At 53.0% G+C, this 18,236-nt stretch overlaps 1 protein-coding gene across 19 annotated transcripts in view; it reads left to right on the top strand.

The window, feature by feature from the left end:
• The window catches only part of NFASC (neurofascin), a 203,470-nt gene extending 186,480 nt beyond the window's left edge, over positions 1-16,990 (top strand). For 18 of the 19 annotated variants that reach the window (XM_032137191.2, XM_032137205.2, XM_032137201.2 and 15 more), the window contains 3 exons: positions 3,770-3,901; positions 7,013-7,082; positions 10,494-16,990. In XM_032137191.2, coding sequence (XP_031993082.1) covers positions 3,770-3,901; positions 7,013-7,082; positions 10,494-10,725 — 434 coding nt within the window. In that variant the 3' untranslated portion in view covers positions 10,726-16,990. The remainder of the gene's footprint in view (positions 1-3,769; positions 3,902-7,012; positions 7,083-10,493) is intronic. The other variant, XR_009210890.1, reaches the window with a different exon arrangement.
• Positions 16,991-18,236: the final 1,246 nt, after the last annotated feature.

Raw genomic sequence — 18,236 nt, 5'->3', positions numbered from 1 at the left:
AATCACTTTGATGGGATGTGGTTGAGCCCACCTTACCCCTGATCCCACTTGGTTTTGAACAGCCTTCTGTGTCCAAACTTCACAGGAAATTCCTTCACCTTTTCAGTAAGGACGGAAGGTAACATTTGAACTTCACCTGGTACATCAGGAATGAAAAGCCACATTTGCTTCCTAATTGCCCATGTGGCCCCTTTCCCCTGGAATGATGACTTTCTTTCCCAAGAGGAAGGAAGTCTTGTGGAGACAGCTGTCAGGCTGCATCAGAACAAGCACCCAGGAAGATGGTGGTGCAACTAGGCCGTTGACTAGGTCGTTGCAGACACACAAACCAACCTCCTTGCAAAAGGTGGGTACAACTATCCAAACACATGTTGAAGTAATTCCTTCATCCCAGTGCCCAGTTCTAGCACATGGGCAAGCCAGTATCCATATGACCCCTAGCTGATATCAGGGGAAAAACCTAAATCGGTATGCCAGGTTAACTGTATTACAGTAAGATTAAATTCACCCATTAATCAATAAGTAGTCACTGACTACTTGTTATGTGACCAGCATTGTGCCAAGTACTACGAGGCTAAAAGAGATCCCCCGTTCTCAAGACTTCAATAGTATAATTGGAAACCAGGACCCAGGAAATAGAACAATTAAATGTTCCACTGCATGGAGCAGCTGGGGGTAAAATTGGAGTTCGGAGATGGTGTGAGTTGGAGCAAGGGGAGATTCAGGGAGGAGGGGTAGAGTGTGCAAGGGTGGCAGTGAGCTAGGAGGGCGACAGCCTGGGCTTTCTTGGGCGGGAGGGGCAGGATGCACGGAAAGGAGACTGGAGCTCCCAGAAGGCCAGGCTCAGGAGCTGAGCCCACACAGTGGGGAGTAAGGAAAGGTGGCACCATTGGAAGCCTCCTAGGAAGGTGGTAACAGCATGTCTCATTGTATCCACAGGAAGTGGCAGGCACAGGTGAGGGGACCCCTGGAATAGAATGGAACAGTGAGAGGAATATGGGAGGCGTTTTGGAAGAAGTGGCAGCTCTTAGAGATGGGCACAGTGGTGAGGCCTCTGGCAGCACAGGAGAGCTGGGAGAATCAAGGCAGGAGGGCAGGAAGACGCAGGTTGAATTTTAAGCACATGAATCCAAGGAGAGCTGTAGGAGGAGGCTCTGGGCTTACGGTTGTGGAGGTGGCTGGAGGGATGATGGGGGATGAATAAAGGGTCACTGGTGCTGATGAGCGTTAAGGAGGTTGAGGTCAGCTTGGGAGAGGCCCACTCAGTGGTAACAGCTGAAGCGCTAAGAATAGAGGGGCTTGAAGTCAGCTTGCTAGGGTACAGAGGAGTTGGCGGGAACTGGAGGGGGCGGAAGAGCACAGAGCATACCAATAAGAGGGCAGCATGTGAGCTGGAGCTAAAAAGTCTGGTAAGTTCCTCAAGGGTTTTTGTTTTAAGACACAGGAACACTTAGGACTTTGAGACCAGCCTACACAACATAGCAAGATCCTGTCATTACTAAAAATAAAAAAAAAATTAACTAGGCATGGTGACATGCACTTGTAGTCCCAGCTACTTGAGAGGCTGAGATAAGAGGATTACTTAAGCCCAGGAGATTGAGGTTGCAATGAGCTATGATAACACCACTGCACTCCAGCCTGGGCAACAGAGCGAGACTCTGTCTCGGAAAGAGAAGAGAAGAGGAGGGAAGGGGAAGGGAGAGTAGGGGAGGGGAGTGGGGGGGGGGGGGAAGGGGAGAGGACTAGAGGGTAAGAGAAAAAAAAGGAGGGAGGGAGGGAAGGAAGGATGGAAGGAAGGATTAAATAGATAATGATAGATCTATATATATATTAAATGGTTATAAATGCTATGAAATAGAGATAGCGGCTAGGTGGGAGTTGGGGAGAGGGGCTTTGTTTAAGCTGGGAAGGTTCAGGAAGACCTCTCTGAGGAGGTGCCAGTTGCCAAGGCAGCCATTAGAAGAAAAAGCAGCAGATGCAAAGGCCCTGCAGTAGGAATGAGAGCAGCCAGCATGGCTGGAGCATACAGCATGAGGACGGGGTGGTGGGAGGTAGGACTAGAGAGATGGCCAGGGCCTGCCTGCTCTGATGGAGCCTGACAGGTCGGGATAAGGAATGAAGAGTTTTCTTCAATAACAATGAGAAGCTTTGGAGGGTTAAAGCAAGGAAGTGATTCAGTCCTACGTGGTGGGTTGGAAATATCACTCTGACACTGTGGCGGGGGCCTGCTGGGAGCAGGAGTGGAAGCGGGAATGGGACTTTTCTCTGAAGCCTACCTAGATCATGGAACTCACAAGCCTTCTTCTCACAGGCCTCACCTGCTTTTCAGCCCGGGGCTGCCCTGGGCAGCCAGAGTGCAGAGGACACTTGTTCATCAGTCTTCACCCCGTATTGAGAAACTTCTTGGTGCAATGCCCTTGACTGGGCACTGGGAAGGCTGTAAAAACAGTTTCTGCCCCCAAGAGGAGCAAAGGGTGGGCTTGCACCCAGATAACTGCCCCACAAATGGCATGTGCTGAAGACCTGGGGGCGCAGGTGCTGTGGCCCTCATGCTTTTCCCTGTGCTCCTGGAAGGAGGCTCAGTGCCTTGGCGCCAGCTCCATGGTTCTTGGGGCTCCTGCTGTTGTGTGCCTCTCTCCCCAGGTGTCTCTGGGCTGGCTGGTTCCAGGGTTACTTTGATTGTATTCAGTTCCTTTGATCCTTCCCTTCTGTCACAGTCTCACGTTCTGTGACAGGCTGCATTTCAGGAGGGGTCGCTTTTGTTCTCCAGCCGGTAGAAAGGAGAAGCGTGAGTTGGTACTGACCACCCCCCCCTCCCAAACCCAAACCCAGCCATTGGGCCATCAAGGACACCCTCAGATGACTCCTTAGCACCTGTTCTTCGGGCCCTCCTGCAGGCCTTTTAAATCACAAAGGGATCTGCCCACTTTGAAAGAGGTCTCCACATACGCTGGGCATGGACAGAGAGGGACTCACTGTCACAGGAGTTGGAGGGGGCACATCGGCTTGTCACAGACCACCGGGGGGTCACCCTGTGTGGAGTAGCCTGGAAGTGGCATGGAGTGAGCAGAAGGCACAGCCCCAGCCCCACATCGCTGCTGGCCTGGCTAGGGGTACCCACACCAGGATTGCCTTTGCTGTCAGGAAGTGCAGGATCCACTAGAGAGACGTGAAAAGATAGGGCATCCTGGGCCTCCACTTGGTCCAGTCCCCACCCTCAGGAAGCCTGGATGGCTTCAGAGCCATGCTGGTGGGCAGGGATGCTGCTGTGTGCCTGTGCAGGCCTGCGAAGGTGTTCTCATAGCAGGTTTTTGCAACGTGGCCACAGCCTGCACTCCCTGATGGGTAGCTTGCCGGCTCCCATTTCTCCACCCTGGACTCATCCATGGGGAATCATACTTCCATGGCCAGTCTGTGGCCGTCCCTCAGTCCCCATTAGGCTGTGACCAGCCCTCTGGTTTCCAAGGATGCCGTGCTTCGTCCCTATGACACTTTCCCCTTCCTAAAGGACCTGTTCAGCCTTCTGCTTCTTATTTGCTCCTCGTACCCCTTTCCTTTGCCTCTTTTCTGATCTTTTGACCTTGGCTCTTTAATTATTTTCTTTTTGTCCTTTAGCGGGGTAGTTTGGGCCAGGGGGGCTGCTAGGTGGTAGTGTTAGGCTCCAGGAGAAACATCCACATGAAATAGCTGAAGTTCTTCCCTCCATCTCCCTCCTCACCGTCTCCCCCATGAAATCATTCACGGGTTTGCTTCCGGCCCTCCCCGCCAGCTTACACCAACAACCAAGCAGACATCGCCACCCAGGGCTGGTTCATTGGGCTTATGTGCGCCATCGCCCTCCTGGTGCTGATCCTGCTCATCGTCTGTTTCATCAAGAGGAGTCGCGGCGGCAAGTACCCAGGTGAGACGTGCGACGTGCGAGAGGCGTGGGCTTCAGGATGGGGCATGTACACTTTCCCGTGAGTCTCCAGGTCTCCAGCCAGATCCAGGGAATGTGTTCTCTCAGTGAAGCCAGCCCTTGCCCAGCTTGGAAATACAATCCTCTTGCCTGTGCATCTTCGGACTGCCAGCAAGCACTTGAGTTAATTAAGGTCGCCTGAGTTAGGCGGATGGCACAGTCCAGGCAGCCTCAGAGAGGGGATGGAAGGAACCCTGGCTCCTATTAAGAATGACCTTTCCTCCCCTTGACTCACCACCCATCTGCTCTATAAATTGGCTTTTTTTCAGCCTGAATCTCATTAGGATCCTGTGTACCAGGGAAGGAGAAAGGAAGAGACTCATTTTCCCTAACCGTGTCCCAGAGAATGGGGAGAGGAAGGGCCTGGGCAGAAGCAGCACCCACATGAGACAGTTCCAGAGGTGGGCGCTCAGCAGGATGACGGTGTAACCGCCGATACCACTAGCAAGGGTCAGAAGCGAGGAGCAGGGAGAGGCTGAAGATGGGTGGCACTGGTAGCGACCCCCGTGGCCCTAAAGCACTTTGAGCTTCCCTAAAATCCCAAGGATACCTCAAGATCCTTCAGCCCCTGGCCAGGCACAATGACTCACACCTGTAATCCTAGCACTTCGGGAGGCCAAGGCGAGCAGATCACTTAAGGTCAGGAGTGTGAGACCAGCCCAACCAACATGACGAAACTCCGTCTCTACTAAATATACAAAAATTAGCTGGGTGTGGTGGCAGGTGTCTGAGGTCCCAGCTATTCAAGAGGCTGAGGTGGGAGGATTACCTGAGCCTGGAGAGGTCAAGGCTGCCATGAGCCATGATTGTGCCACTGCACTCCAGCCTGGGTGACAGAGTGAGACCCTGTCTCAAATAAGTAAAATTTTTTAAAAGATCCTCCAGGCCGGGCGCAGTGGCTCACACCTGTAATCCCAGCACTTTGCGAGGCTGAGGCAGGCGGAGCACTTGAGGTCAGGAGTCGAGACCAGCCTGGCCAACATGGTGAAACCCCATCTCTACCAAAAATACAAAAAATTAGCTGGGTGTGGTGGCACGTGCCTATAATGCCAGCTACTCAGGAGGCTGAGGCAGGAGAATCACTTGAAGCTGGGAGGCAGAGGTTGCAGTGAGCCAAAATCGTGCCACTGCACTCCAGCCTGGGTGACAGAGCGAGACTCCATCTCAAAAAAGGAAAAAAAAAAAAAAAAAAAGATCCTGCAGCCCAGACATACCAAGGTCAAGGACAAGGACCTCTGGCATTCTTGTTTCTGGAAATATTGATTGTTTTTTACACAGGAGCAAGAGGGCCATCTGTCTGTGATGGGGTGGGTAGGGACAGGAGACAGGATAATGGATGACCCTGAAAGCAAAAATCTGGCTGGACTACAGAATGTAATTTCTCCCTGCTCCAGAAAGCCCCATCACCAAACACAACCCATGCTCCCCAAATGCTTCCTTCTCCCCATCTCTTAGAACAGGTCCTCCCCTAGGACCCCCCTAAAACTCAACACACAGGAAATAGAAGGGAGAGGAGATTCGATTCTTTTTCATTCCCCATGCCCAAGTACCCGCAGACTAGGACTCTGAAGAGCTGTGCCTTAAGTGAAGGGAGGGCAGGAAATGATCATCCCTTACTGGTGAGCGATGTTTTCTTTCACTCTGTTCTGCTGTGCTGGGCCTGTCTGGTTCTGTAACAGAGAAAGCCTGAGTTAGGGAGAAGGCTGCCTCCTCCGTCTGACAGTCAGACTTGGGTGGACTGAGTTCACGCCTGTTCCAGGTGGAAGTGGAATACTGGAAGAACCCAGCAGATCAGCTCTGAGCTGTCCTTTGCCCTTTCAGAAAGTATCTCATTCCAAACAGTTATTGGAAACTAACCTCTTGCCCTCCAGCTACAGAGCAAGCCCCTGGTCCCTTAAAAAGATGAGTGAACCAGGAGCTACAAGGCCTGGGCGCTAGCCTTCCCTCCAGTCTTCATTCAGTCACTAATTAGTTACGTGATATGCTCTTCACCTCTCAAGGGTTCAGTTTCCCTCATCTAAAATGGAGATGATTATCCACCTTGTATCTCAAAAAGGACACATAGGCTGGGCGCGGTGGCTCGCACCTGTAATCCCAGCACTTTGGGAGGCTGAATGGGTGGATCACCTGAAGTCGGGAATTCAAGACCAGCCTGGCCAACATGATAAAACCTTGCCTCTACTAAAAATACAAAAATTAGCCAGGTGTAGTGGCAGGCGCCTATAATCCCAGCTATTTGGGAGGCTGAGGCATGAGAATCGCCTGAACCCGGGAGGCAGAGGTTGCAGTGAGCCAAGATAGCACCACTGCAAAAAAAAAAAAAAGATACATAAAGAGGCTTTCACGTAAGTGCCTGCTGTGCATCCGCCTCTGTGCTGTGCACCAGCGATACTGGAGGAAAAATGATCTCTCCTCAAGGGCACTGTAGCTGACACCGAAAGAATGAGCACAGCAACAAGGCAGAGCCTCAGCTGAATGCTCACACATCACAGAGGAAGTGGAGGAAAGGGGGCATGCCAAGAAGGGGGTCACAGAGAAGAGCCACTTTCCATCCCATAGGTGTGTACGGTGTGTCTTCTCTGCTAAGGGCACTCTGCTAGGAACTGTGAAGAAGCACACAGACCCCCACCCTTGAGGAAAGCAGTAGCCCTCTGTGATAGGCATGAGAAACGTCCACAAATAGTTACATCACAGAGCAGAGTAACAAAGGTGCAAACAGTGGAGTGTTTGCCTTTGGCAAAGGAAACGATCACATCTGTTTGGTCTTTTGGGGAGACTTCATGGAGATGTGGTGGGGGGAGCTTGGTAGGAGGAGATTTCAGTTGTCAGTAGGGATGTAAAGAGACCCCTGGGGCTGAGAAGGAGGTGGCAGAGTCAACTTGGCAACTGAGTACAGGAAGCAAAAACAAGGGAGGCGTGGATGGTGCCTTGTTAAAAAAGAGTGTCAGTGAGCCCAGGGCGGTGCCTTCTGGCCCTGCATTCAGCGGAGCCCTGGAGAGCAGGGGCATGTACTTAATCATCGTGTCTGTGTCTTTGCTTCTCCTTTTGACCAAGTACGAGAAAAGAAGGATGTTCCCCTTGGCCCTGAAGACCCCAAGGAAGAGGATGGCTCGTTTGACTATAGGTGCGTGATCTCCCTCCTCCTCTCTCAGGCAGGCTGTCCTCCCTGTCCCTGAGTCACCACCCTCACCTCAGAGCAGCTCCGCTTGGCCGAGAGGCCATGAGTAGCTGTCTTTGCCCATTGGGCTGTCACTCTGCCTCTCTGGCGGCGCTGTGGTGGAGAGTGCATGCTGCTGAGTTTACTCAGAGGCTTCTCATCCTGAGAGTGCCAGACAAGGCTGCTCCCCCAGGACACACTGCCTGACACATGCGTGCATTAGTTTGACGAACAGCATTTCATTCATTCAACCGCACAACTCAAATGTATCAAGCTTGCTATTTATATCTTTCCATCTTTTCACTCTGAACATGAGCCCCAGGACCCTCATGCCGTGAGATGAGCTCAGCTCTCAGGCTGATTCTCTGCCCACACTCCATTCCTAACCCTGAAGATAATGACCCTGGGAGGCTGTGATGTCTTAAAGCCTCAAGGAATGAAGGTGGGGTGATTCCAGGTCATTTCTCCTTGAACTTGGCGATATCTTTGGGCTCTAGACCGGAATGGGCCTTGGAAAGGCATCTGGTCCAATGCCCTATGCCCCAGATGAGAGGACTGACGCCCAGACCAGGAAGCGAATTGTCTAAGACTCTTCCAAGGTCCCCACCCAGTGAGTTAGTGGCAAAGCTGGAAAGGCCGGGGCCCGCATTTCCAGCTGGTGCTGCTGTTCTATACTTCTATACCCGTGCTCCCGTCCTACCTGGATGCATCTTTGTATCTGGGCTTAACAACATTGTTGTCGGTCCATGGAGATGGTGAGTATGTTCTGAGCTGAAGGATGATGCAGAGTGGGCTGTGGAGTGTCATTCCCAGACCAAGTGCTATGGGAGGGACTGTCTGATCAGAGCCCTCCCTCCTCACGCCACCCAGTTACTGCCTGGGCCCAGGTCCCCTTGTCCTCTGCTGCAGTCTCCTTTTCCTGTCGTGGGCCTCTGCCACTCTGCCCATCAGCCTGGCAAGCATAATCAGATCGATGGGTGGTAGAGCCACTGCCCACACAGGAGCCTGTCTGCAGGCTTATGGGCCATGACTGTCCACCTCGTCCCGACATTCCCAGAAGCATCCTGAAAGGGCAGGCACGAGAGCCCCCTTCCCATCTTCCCTGGCAGGGCCCAGCTTCCCTGTGGGCTGAGACTTCCCTGGCTTTTTGTTCCAAAAGCCACGGGGCTTCTCCTCCCCCAGACTCTTGGTGCAGCCAGAGAGGAAGAGCTTGGACCTCCTCCAATACAGGGCTGGGCAGCCTGTACTGCGAGGAGTTGCTTCCTCATGCACCTCTCCTGCCCCAGACACCAAAGCTGTCAGGCAAAAACCCCTGCCTCCTCCCCACAGACACTGACGCTGGGTCTACACGCATAGGAGCGTGCCTCAGTCTGCACCCCTACACGCACACACCCCTCTGCTTTGGCTCTGGAGGGCCTGCAGCATCCGTCCTAGAGCCCTCCCTTGGATGAGTCTAAGAGCCCTAACCTGGGAAAAGGCTGAAATTAATACATCAGAGAAAGAACCAAGTTTCTAGAGGGGATAGGCCTAAGGGTGAGGAGTGCTGTTCCTCTCACTCCAGTCTGTGGCTAAGTGGCCGACCACCTTTCCCATGGGGCACCCTCTGTTTTTCTCCCCTACGTCCATCCACCTAGACCTTGAAGATGTCTTGGAAGCGAGGCCGACAGGTGGCCAGACCAGGGCCACCCCTAGTTATTCTGGTTTCTTTCAAGCTTCCCTCAGGAGAGGTCTGTTCGGTCTGTTCTTTTCAGACCTATATACCCTGTCCCCTCAACAGCCTGGCATGTTACAGATCTCTTCCCCCGCCCCTTCCGCTGGCTGGGCTGTCGCTGCCCAGTGGCTGCACTTAGCTAAGCTGCCTGGAACCAGAGGAGGAATTCCCACAAATCCCATAGCACAGTCCTCATGCCCCTGCACGTGGGATGGAGGGCCCTGGGAAGGAGTGCATGCGAATAAGACCTGCAATTGGGGTGAGGAGCCTGGCAATTCCCCTCCTCCAGTTGGCAAACAGTGACTTCCGCTTCCTGCACAAACTCAGCGCAGCCCCAGAGAGCTGCCTCACTCACACCATCTCCCAATGCACGGCTGTCCCATGAATACAGTTAGGCTGTATTCATGGGGCAGCACTGCGGGGAGTGGGCTAATAGCTTTCCATCTTCTAACACAGCCCCGGCTCTGGCTCGCTGCCCTCCCCTGACAGCTGTCTTTGCCCGACACTGCTATTAGAAGTGAGAACGCACTGCCCACTATAATGGCAACTCAGCTGGTTGTCTTCCCCACGTTGAGGAAGGACTGGGGGTGGGTAGGGAGCTGGGGGCAAGGCAGGGTGTGGTGTGCGTCTGCTCAGACCGCCTGGCACCACTATGGTCCCACCGCTGAGACCCAGACTCCCACTGCTCATCCTGAGCTGCCTCCTGCCCAGGAACTGGGCTAACCTCTGAAGTGCAGCCAGCACCACCTGGTCCCCACTCTGAGCCTTTCCAGTCAAGGGAAGGGACATGGTGCCTGAACAGATGCTGGCTCAGAGAGCAGCCCTGCGCCTCCTCAGGAGCGCAGCAGACATCCTGACTGGGTGGCTGTTCCCAGCAGCCCGTGCAGCTTTACTCGGCAGCCTCCCAGCTCCCCCTGCACAAGGGGAGCTTAGGGCCAGGACCTGTGGGCCTCAGAAGGGGCTGGGCGTGATCCTCAGAGCCTTGCTGTCTTCTCACGTTTGCTGGCATCACCCGCTTACCTGTGTGCCCCCCGCCCCCACCACTCTTGCGCACCTGTACGTGCTAGGCCCAAAGCAATAACATCTTTTTATAGATCAACAAGATAGCTCAGCGAAACACACCAAGACAGACAAGCAGAGAGGTGGGGGAGAGGTTTGTTCCTTTAAAAGCCTTGTTTTTTGTCAAGGCAAGAGTGTTTCCCTGCAGAGTCACAGGTCCTGGGAGATCAAAGCTGGGCCAGCCCCTCTTGATGGACAGACTGAAGCCCAGGTCACAAAACCACACAGTGACACACTCGGGACTAGAACCATCCCATGTGGTCTCACAAGCAGTGGCTCTGCCTCACCATGGGGTGGCCATCCTCTGTCCACTTCCACCACAGACAGGGACCCAGTCTCATGGAAAAGACCCAGACCAGGAGCCCCAAAGCATGGGCTCCACTCCCTGCCCTGCCCTGACTTGCAACCTCACCTTAGAGAAGGTGCTTGTCCGCTCTAGGCCTCCGTTTCCCTTCTGTAGAGCAGGCTGGACAGGGGAGGATGAAGCGGGGGCTGGACTGGGTGGTCTCCTGGGTCCCCTCCTCTCTGAGTTGTGTAGGGCATGTGTTGGCAGGAGGCCGGCTGCCCTGTCCCACCCCACCTGAGACTCTCTGTCTCTCTTTGGCCAGTGATGAGGACAACAAGCCCCTGCAGGGCAGTCAGACATCTCTGGACGGCACTATCAAGCAGCAGGAGAGTGACGACAGCCTGGTGGACTATGGCGAGGGTGGCGAGGGCCAGTTCAATGAAGACGGCTCCTTCATCGGCCAGTACACGGTCAAAAAGGACAAGGAGGAAACAGAGGGCAACGAAAGCTCAGAGGCCACGTCACCTGTCAATGCTATCTACTCTCTGGCCTAACGGAGCCCACCCAGGCACAGCCACCACTTTGCAAGTGGGAGGAGGGGAGAAGGGGAGACAAAACCACTGCAGACCTACCACAAAGCCACCACCACCTTCAGTAACAAGGGTACGATATGGGGGTCTGCCAAGCTGTGAGGACCAGTAACCACCAAGCCACCCACAAGCCCCCTCCCAATGACCCCCCTTTCAGCCCCGGGTGCCACCAGTGTGGGAGAGCTGGAGCCGTGGCTGAGCTCAGCTGGAGGGAGCCTGGCCCCTCGCCCGGTCTCGCAGCCACCCCGAGCGTTCCACCACACTGCCCGCCCTTAGCCTCGGCACACGCTCACCGTTTCTGTTGGTTACAGGACTTCTCATTGTCTTAATTTCGCTTTGTGCATCTTCCCCTCCAGACCCAATGTCTCCGTTTTCTTTTCCTTTTGAAAAAGAGTCCCTGGAAAAGAAAGAATAAGTGGATTCTCCCCCAGGAGACCACAAAGATAGGCAAAAAGGATTGAATCCGTACCAGAACACGTAGACAGGCTGTAATATTCAAACCACCTCTGGGCCAATGCATTTCCAAAGGATGCCTTTCTCGTCATATGCCTCCCCTGGCCCCCAACCCCTCTGCCTCGGCCTTGTCAGTTGCTGAGCTGGGCTTGGCTCCTTTCTGGAAAATGACGGTATTTTTGGCAGGGAGGTGTGCAGGCCTCCTTGCTGCTCTCTGGTTCGGTTGGGAGGTGTGTTTACCTCTTGCTCCTCATTCCTCCCCTGCCCTTTTCTCTGGAGTATCTAAGATGTGAGCTGCACTGACTCTGAAGACGTTTGAGGAACAGGAGTGGGCACTGATAGAAAGGACTTCAACGCCAGTGACTGTGTACCTCAAGCAGAAGGAAATCAGGTGTCTGGTCTTGGGGGCACTGTGCTCACCTCTAGAGAGAAGAAAAAGGCTGGGTTTGGACTTCCTGCCTCCCCACTGGTTAAACCCAGGATGTAGATAGAGGGCCACACCCACTCTGTCCAGAGTAGAGGGCACCTGTCCACGTGGCCAGGGCCCATGCTGCCACCCTCGAGGAGATGGAACCCTGTGATGCAAAAGCTTTGCTGGTGTGTTTGGGGCATAAGACACTGCTCCCCTTCCATCTCTAGCAGATAGATATCATCTTCTCAGCCAATTCTGTAGGACACTGAGGCTCTTGTTTGACGTGGTGTGTGGATGGGGACTTGCCCCAAGACCGAGCAGGTCTGCCCTTTCATTGGGGTTTATACATATCAGGGGACCCTGAGGTGGCACCGTACTCAGTGCTGTGATGCCCCCACCTGGGGAGGACTCAATGCTTTTTGTATGCCTTATGCAGCGCTGATCTGTCCCTGGAGTTCCCAGGTTCCCAGCCCCTCCCTGCAAGCCTTGAAGCCTCCAGCGACGTCTATCTCCAGGAGAGCAGGGCAGCCTATGCAAGTGTTCCGGCAGGACCAGAAGCGGCCACCAGTCACCCCAAATGGAGACACTCGCAGACCTGCAGTTCTCAGACCGAAGGTGCTGCCTTCATCCTCCCCACCTAATGCATTTTTGAAACCAAAGGTACCTAGCCTCCGAGACAGAGAAGGAGAGGGGGAGATCTTGAGTCTAAGAGGAACCCTTTAGCTGTTTCTGTAGCTGAGGTCAGTTTCAGGAGGGTGAAGCTGATCCCCAGGAACGGATCAGCTGCCATGGGCACAGCCTCTGATTTGAGCCTGCAGCTGCTAGCCAGGGGGCCTGGGCCGGACCAGGGCCCTGTCCTTCAGTGACTTTATTAAAGCATCATTTGCCACATGTTTAAGCTGCAAAGGTATTAGCAATGCTTGCATCATTAATAATCATTCAGTTGAAGGTCAAGCCCATGGACACACACTCTCTGTCTGCTGGTAAGAAACCATAGCCCAGAACTGAGCCCATAGGGTTGTTTGAACCTGAGACTGTGTGATGGTCATTTGGGCCAAGTCTCAGCTAGGGCTGGTGCCTGGATGCCTGAGGGGCAGCTTATCACAGTGCAAGGGGACAGGGTAAACAGCAGGGGGTGGGGTGTGAGCTTGGAGGGCCCCTGCCCTGGATTTTCTCCAACACCTGCTTGGATACTAGGCCCACTGTCCCTGAAGCGAATGTCAGGGAAGTGTGCCTGTGAGCTGAATTAAAGGACTGGCCTTTCCAGAAAACGCTTTGGATCTGAGCAGAGTAGTCAGTTTCTCAGACACTCATTCTATACTGCACCGTACATGCCAGTGTACCCATTGCACCGAAAGCAGGCTCTTAGGGCAGGAAGGGATGGTGAGCAAGTCTGCCACACCACCTGGTGACTGGGAAGGGCTACTTCCCTCGTAAGGGTCTGGGGGAGAAGTAAGCCCGCAGCCTGCCTCTGCAGCTCATTCCACTGTCCTGCCAGGCTCTGTACTGTCCTTTTTGTATGAAGAAAATGCTATTAGTTCTCTCTCAGGCTGCTGTTCTGTGGGTGCTGAGAGCTGCCCCCCATCATCATGCAATCACACCCCTCTGAGTAGAAGCAAATCTGAGGCTGAAGAATTAAGTTTTCCCCAAGCAAGGAAGGCAGGTGGTCAGAGAGATCAAACGCTGAGGCGTAGGGATTGCAGGATTCAGGAGGCAGCTCCTTTGGGGAAGAGGAGGGTGCATTTTCTATGGAGCCCATGTCAGAGTCCACCCTAGTTCAGCAGGAAAGCAGAATTGCCCAGTACTGCCTGCCAGCTGGGTCTCCCAAGCAACTACCCCAAGACATACCAACAGTGAAGCCAGGACAGCACCATGCCACCGGTGCTCCAGTCTGTCTGGCTGGGAGGAAAGTGCTGGGCATCTTACAGTAACTCTAGAAGTTCCTTTGACTAGGCTGCAATCCCACCTGTGTGCTCAGCCCTAAGAGCTGTGGTTTCCTGTGCTCTCATTTGTTCGTTCGTTCATTCATTCATTCATTCATTCATTCAGCAAATAATCTGAAATCCAGTCTGAACTAAGGCCTGAGCTGTGGATACCATGGCGTGTGAGTTAGATGTGGTCCCTGCCCTCACGGGGCTGACAGCCCTGAAATCAAGTGCTGGGACACAGTGGCCATTAAGCTGGGAGCATTATTCCCTCTACTGCTTAAGCCACTGATGGCTACGAGCTTGAAGAGAGGGATTCTGAGGGAGAGCTTGGTTCATCTGGTCACCAAGGCTGGGCAGCACAGAGCAGTCAAGAACCACGGTGTGGCTTGAGAAACAGTCCTGCTTCCTGAGCCTCTTTGCTCTGCCTCTTGGGGCGAGCTCCTTAACCTGTCTGTATTTTTATGCCTCTGTCTCGCATTCAGTTCCTCCTTGAATACCTCTTTCTACAGAGAGGCATGGGCTCCCCTGAAGGATTGTCGAGGCCAGGGTTCGGGAAGTACATGGGTCAGGGGACAGCTGCCTCCCACCTTGCCTGGGTGATGGTGAATGGGACTCATCTTTCCCTGCCTTGCTTTTGAGGAGGTGGTTGAATTTAAGCTAACAGGAAAGCCAAACCAGCACCCTCCTTTGTGCTCTGAGAGGTTGGAGACATCTGGTCCACCCCGTCGCCCCTGCACCTGGCAAGCCCTGAAGTTGGGAGAAGTGACCACAGGTCTGAAAATCAGCCAGTGCCAACATTGCGTGCCCTGCAAGGTGCAACTGAGCCCACATTCATAGTTTCCCTGACCACAGCCTTGGGAAGAGGGTGGAAACCCCCGAGGATGTGTGGGTTTCCCAGCTAAGGGACAAGCTCCCCTGCCACACGCAGTGCCCGTGCATGCTCGCATACATACAGCAGACCACAGCCTTGTTGCCAAGCAGTGCTTCCAGGGGACAGCAATCCAGATTCCAACATTGTCTTGGAGAAGGTTAGTCCACATCCAAGTTGCGTGAGATGAGAGGCAAAGGGCTCTGTGTGGGTGAGGAACGCAACTTAGAGGAGCGGGAGAGGCCACCAGGGTTGGGCCCTGTTTAGGTAATTCCTGTTGGCAGCACCTAGAGAGAGCATCAGAGCCGAAGGAGTGGGAAACTTTGCCCCAGCAATGGCATGGGCAGCGGGCTCTTTCTGGCGCCCTGTGCTGGAGCAGGGCCAAGTCTTAGGGCATCACAAACAGCCCATTTGATGGAAGGAGCAGGGAAGTAGCACATTTTTGTCTGTCTTTGTGAGGCTGCTTTGCTAACTCTCTGAGGAGAGGAAGGCTCTCAGGCTTTCCGTCGGCTGGGGCTGGTGCCAGAGGATCCCTTCTCAGTGGCAGGGCAGCAGGTTCCTGGGAGGCCGGCACAGGGCACCGCTCCCCGCTCATGACACCTTGGTGCAGAGTGACCGCCTGCCCAGTCACCACTCCGGCCAGCCCCAGCCAAACACACACAAGCCCATGGTTGCTGTTGGATCTACCCCGTTAGTTGGCAAAGGATCCTGCTTGAGCTCTGCGTGGTGGCCAAGCAGTAGCATGGAGGAGGGCCCTGATTTTAAAAAGGAAAAATAGAGAGGCCTCAAAACAATGAAACAAAGAGCTTGATATGTCAAGAGGAGACCAAGGCCCTGGGAGGCATAGGCAAGCCGGGCAGAGTCAGACCAGCGCCCTCCCTTGACCATCTGCTAGCATTCCCCTCCCTTAACCTAGACAGGGGCTACCCCATGTGAGTTCAAGCCAGACTTTGTGGCTGTCCCCAGCCTGCACAGCCCAAGCCTAGGGAAGTGTCCTTTCTTTCCTTTCCTTACTAATAATGGGCCTTCCTGAGACACATTCAGAGAAGGATCAGAGAGAAAGGAGAACCATCCAGGAGAGCCACAAGCGCCCACCAAACAGTATCTCAAGCCTCACCCGAAACTGCTGTTCCTCCTATCAGCATACTAGTATTAAATGGGTGTTCCACAATGAGGAGAATGGAAATAGGTACAAAGGCATCTACCTTAGGACAGAATCGGATTTCAGCATGTGAAGGAATCCCAGAGCTGATCTCACTGAAATGATTTATCGTACAGACAAGGATATGCAAATCCACAGAAGTGAAGGGATTTTTGCTCAAGATCACATAGCTGATAAACTACGGTACAGTTAGGGCTTGAACTTGGGCCTTCTGACTCCTTGTCCAGTGTTCTTTCATCTCACCACAGCTGCCTCCTTTGAAACAGAGGTATTAAGATCTGTCCTTCTGGTTCACCCTCTCATATCTCTTTACTGCCTCTCCCACATCCCCACATGCCTCCCAAAATGAAAGACAAACAGGATTGTTTCTGAAACCAAGATCAGTCTGTCTGTGATCAGCCTGTGTGTGGTTCACCCAGCCATGCAATTAAGGGCAGACCTGGGCCAGTGGAATAGAATAGCTGATTGGTGTTTGTTACTGTGAACCCTAGACCGTACCCCGTAGAATGGTGTCTCTTGCTTTGTAACACATCGGGCCTTCAGCGTGCTGTATTCCTCAGAAGTGAGGGCATCTCTGTCCATTCTGCCCATGGCCACAGGGTGCAGAGAGGCAGCAGGGCCCATGCAAGCTGCCACCCTGCGATTTGCTGGGCTGGAGTTCCACAGATGTAAAGACTTCGGTGAAGCAATAAACACAAAACTCTGGGAGAAGATATCCAGAATTTTGTACATTACTCTGTTTCTTTTTCAAAAATGAGGCAGATCAGATGCCCCTGAGCTGCCCCTTTTTTCTGATTCCCAACTGCAATGTCCTCAGTCAGTGTTGTCCCTCTGCCCGGCTCCCCAGCTCTTTGCCAACCTCTTCACACTCCCCTTGAGCTGAGCATCAGTCGCCTGTGACGTGGCCACCTTCTGTCCTGCTCCCACTCCCGACCCCTGCTGGACCCTGGAGGACCTCCTGCCCTGCCCCCACCACACACCCATATCCCCCACCATTCCAATTTGTTCTTTCCCGTGGGAAATTTTTTTCCCAGTGTCTCCATCCCTTCCTACATATCCACACACACACAAATTGGTCTGATCTTTCTTCCATTGGTTAAACATTTAACTCCATGCCAGACCTTGTTTTAACCCCTCTCACATCATGTTCTTTCCTTTTTTGCAAGTTATTTTGCATTAACCAACTTTGTCAGTGACAGATGCGTATCTGAGGGTGTCACGCACGACCTTCAGCAGGGAAGACTTCTGGGCCATGGAGGACCGTCTAATACATGGACTTATAAACTGACTGCATGAGCAATGAAAAGGCCAAATTATTCTGAATTTTTTTTTGAATCACTGTAAAAAAAACTGATTTCTTTTGTATAGAGAACACTAAACGTATAATAAAAGTTGTTCAAAATGGACTCTTGCCATGTGATTTGCTCATTTTCTTGATTTGTTCTTGTTAGTGGATAGGAGAGGGGTGTCAAAGGGCTGATGGCAAAAGTGGATCAAAGGGTTTTTCATGGGTGCCAGACAGCACGCTCTTCCAGAATTCTACCATACCATCCCCCCTCTAGAAGTTGTCCTTATTCTCGAAGACTCACTTGCACAATTTGTGTTTTAAACATAGTGTGACTGGTATAGGAATGTGTAATGTGTACAGTCGTGGAGACACCTTCTGATTCAACGTGATGCGTGTGCACATCCACCATAGAAAAAGTGCCATGCTGGGGAAGTTGGGAGAATGGGAGAAATTTGCCATGGTGCCCTGTCTCCTAGCCCCCTCCTCTTTCTGCACCACTTGCCCTTAGATCGAACATCAGCATATGCCCAGCATTGTGCCTGGCACAAGGTAGACATTTCATATTGTTGAAAGAATAAATAAAACTGCTTACTACAAAACAAAAACCCCTCTCAGTAGACTCAAAGGAATCTTGATCAGCAACCAAATAGGGGCCAGGCACGGTGCCTCACGCTTGTAATCCCAACGCTTTGGGAGGCCGAGGTGGGTGGATCATTTGAGGTCAGAAGTTTGAGACCAGCCTGACCAACATGGTGAAACCCCGTCTCTACTAAAAATACAGAAAAAAAAAAAAAAAGCTGAGTGGTGTGGTGCATGCCTGTAGTCCCAGCTACTCTGGAGGCTGAGGCAGGAGAATCGCTTGACCCCAAGAGGCGGAGGTTACAGTGAGCCAAGATTGTGACGCTACACTCCAGACTGGGCAACAGAGCGAGACTCTGTCTCAAAAAAAAAAAAAATGGAAAGGAAAAGAGACAGAGGGGCCTGTGTTGACTGAGAGGCAGTGCTCGGCTTTCACCATGTCCCCTGGATACTGCCACAACATGTCTGTAGCTGTGCTGGTTCTCACTGAGGAGTGGCCAAAGAGCCTCACCCAGGCAGGATAAGACATGAGGGACCCCCAGACACTGTAACCCCCTCCCTTTCCTCGGGGTGGTGTGGGGGTGGGAGTGAGCACTGAGAGGTGGTTCTGCTCTTGTAGAGAGTTAATGGATAGTTTCTAGGCATAGGCTGTAATGGGGAATGAGGGCAAATGAATTCCCCTGAAAATGCAGACCAAGTCTCTTGGACAAAGAACCACCGAGTAACTGTCCAACCCACCTGTGTTTACTCTCCCTTCAAAGTCCTCAGAACAGACAGGGTGGGTG

This window comes from Hylobates moloch, unplaced genomic scaffold (assembly GCF_009828535.3).
Source record: "Hylobates moloch isolate HMO894 unplaced genomic scaffold, HMol_V3 SCAFFOLD_18, whole genome shotgun sequence".
Lineage (NCBI taxonomy): Eukaryota > Metazoa > Chordata > Mammalia > Primates > Hylobatidae > Hylobates > Hylobates moloch.
Note: the sequence above shows the minus strand (reverse complement) of the source record. Positions and strands in the feature narration are given on the sequence as shown.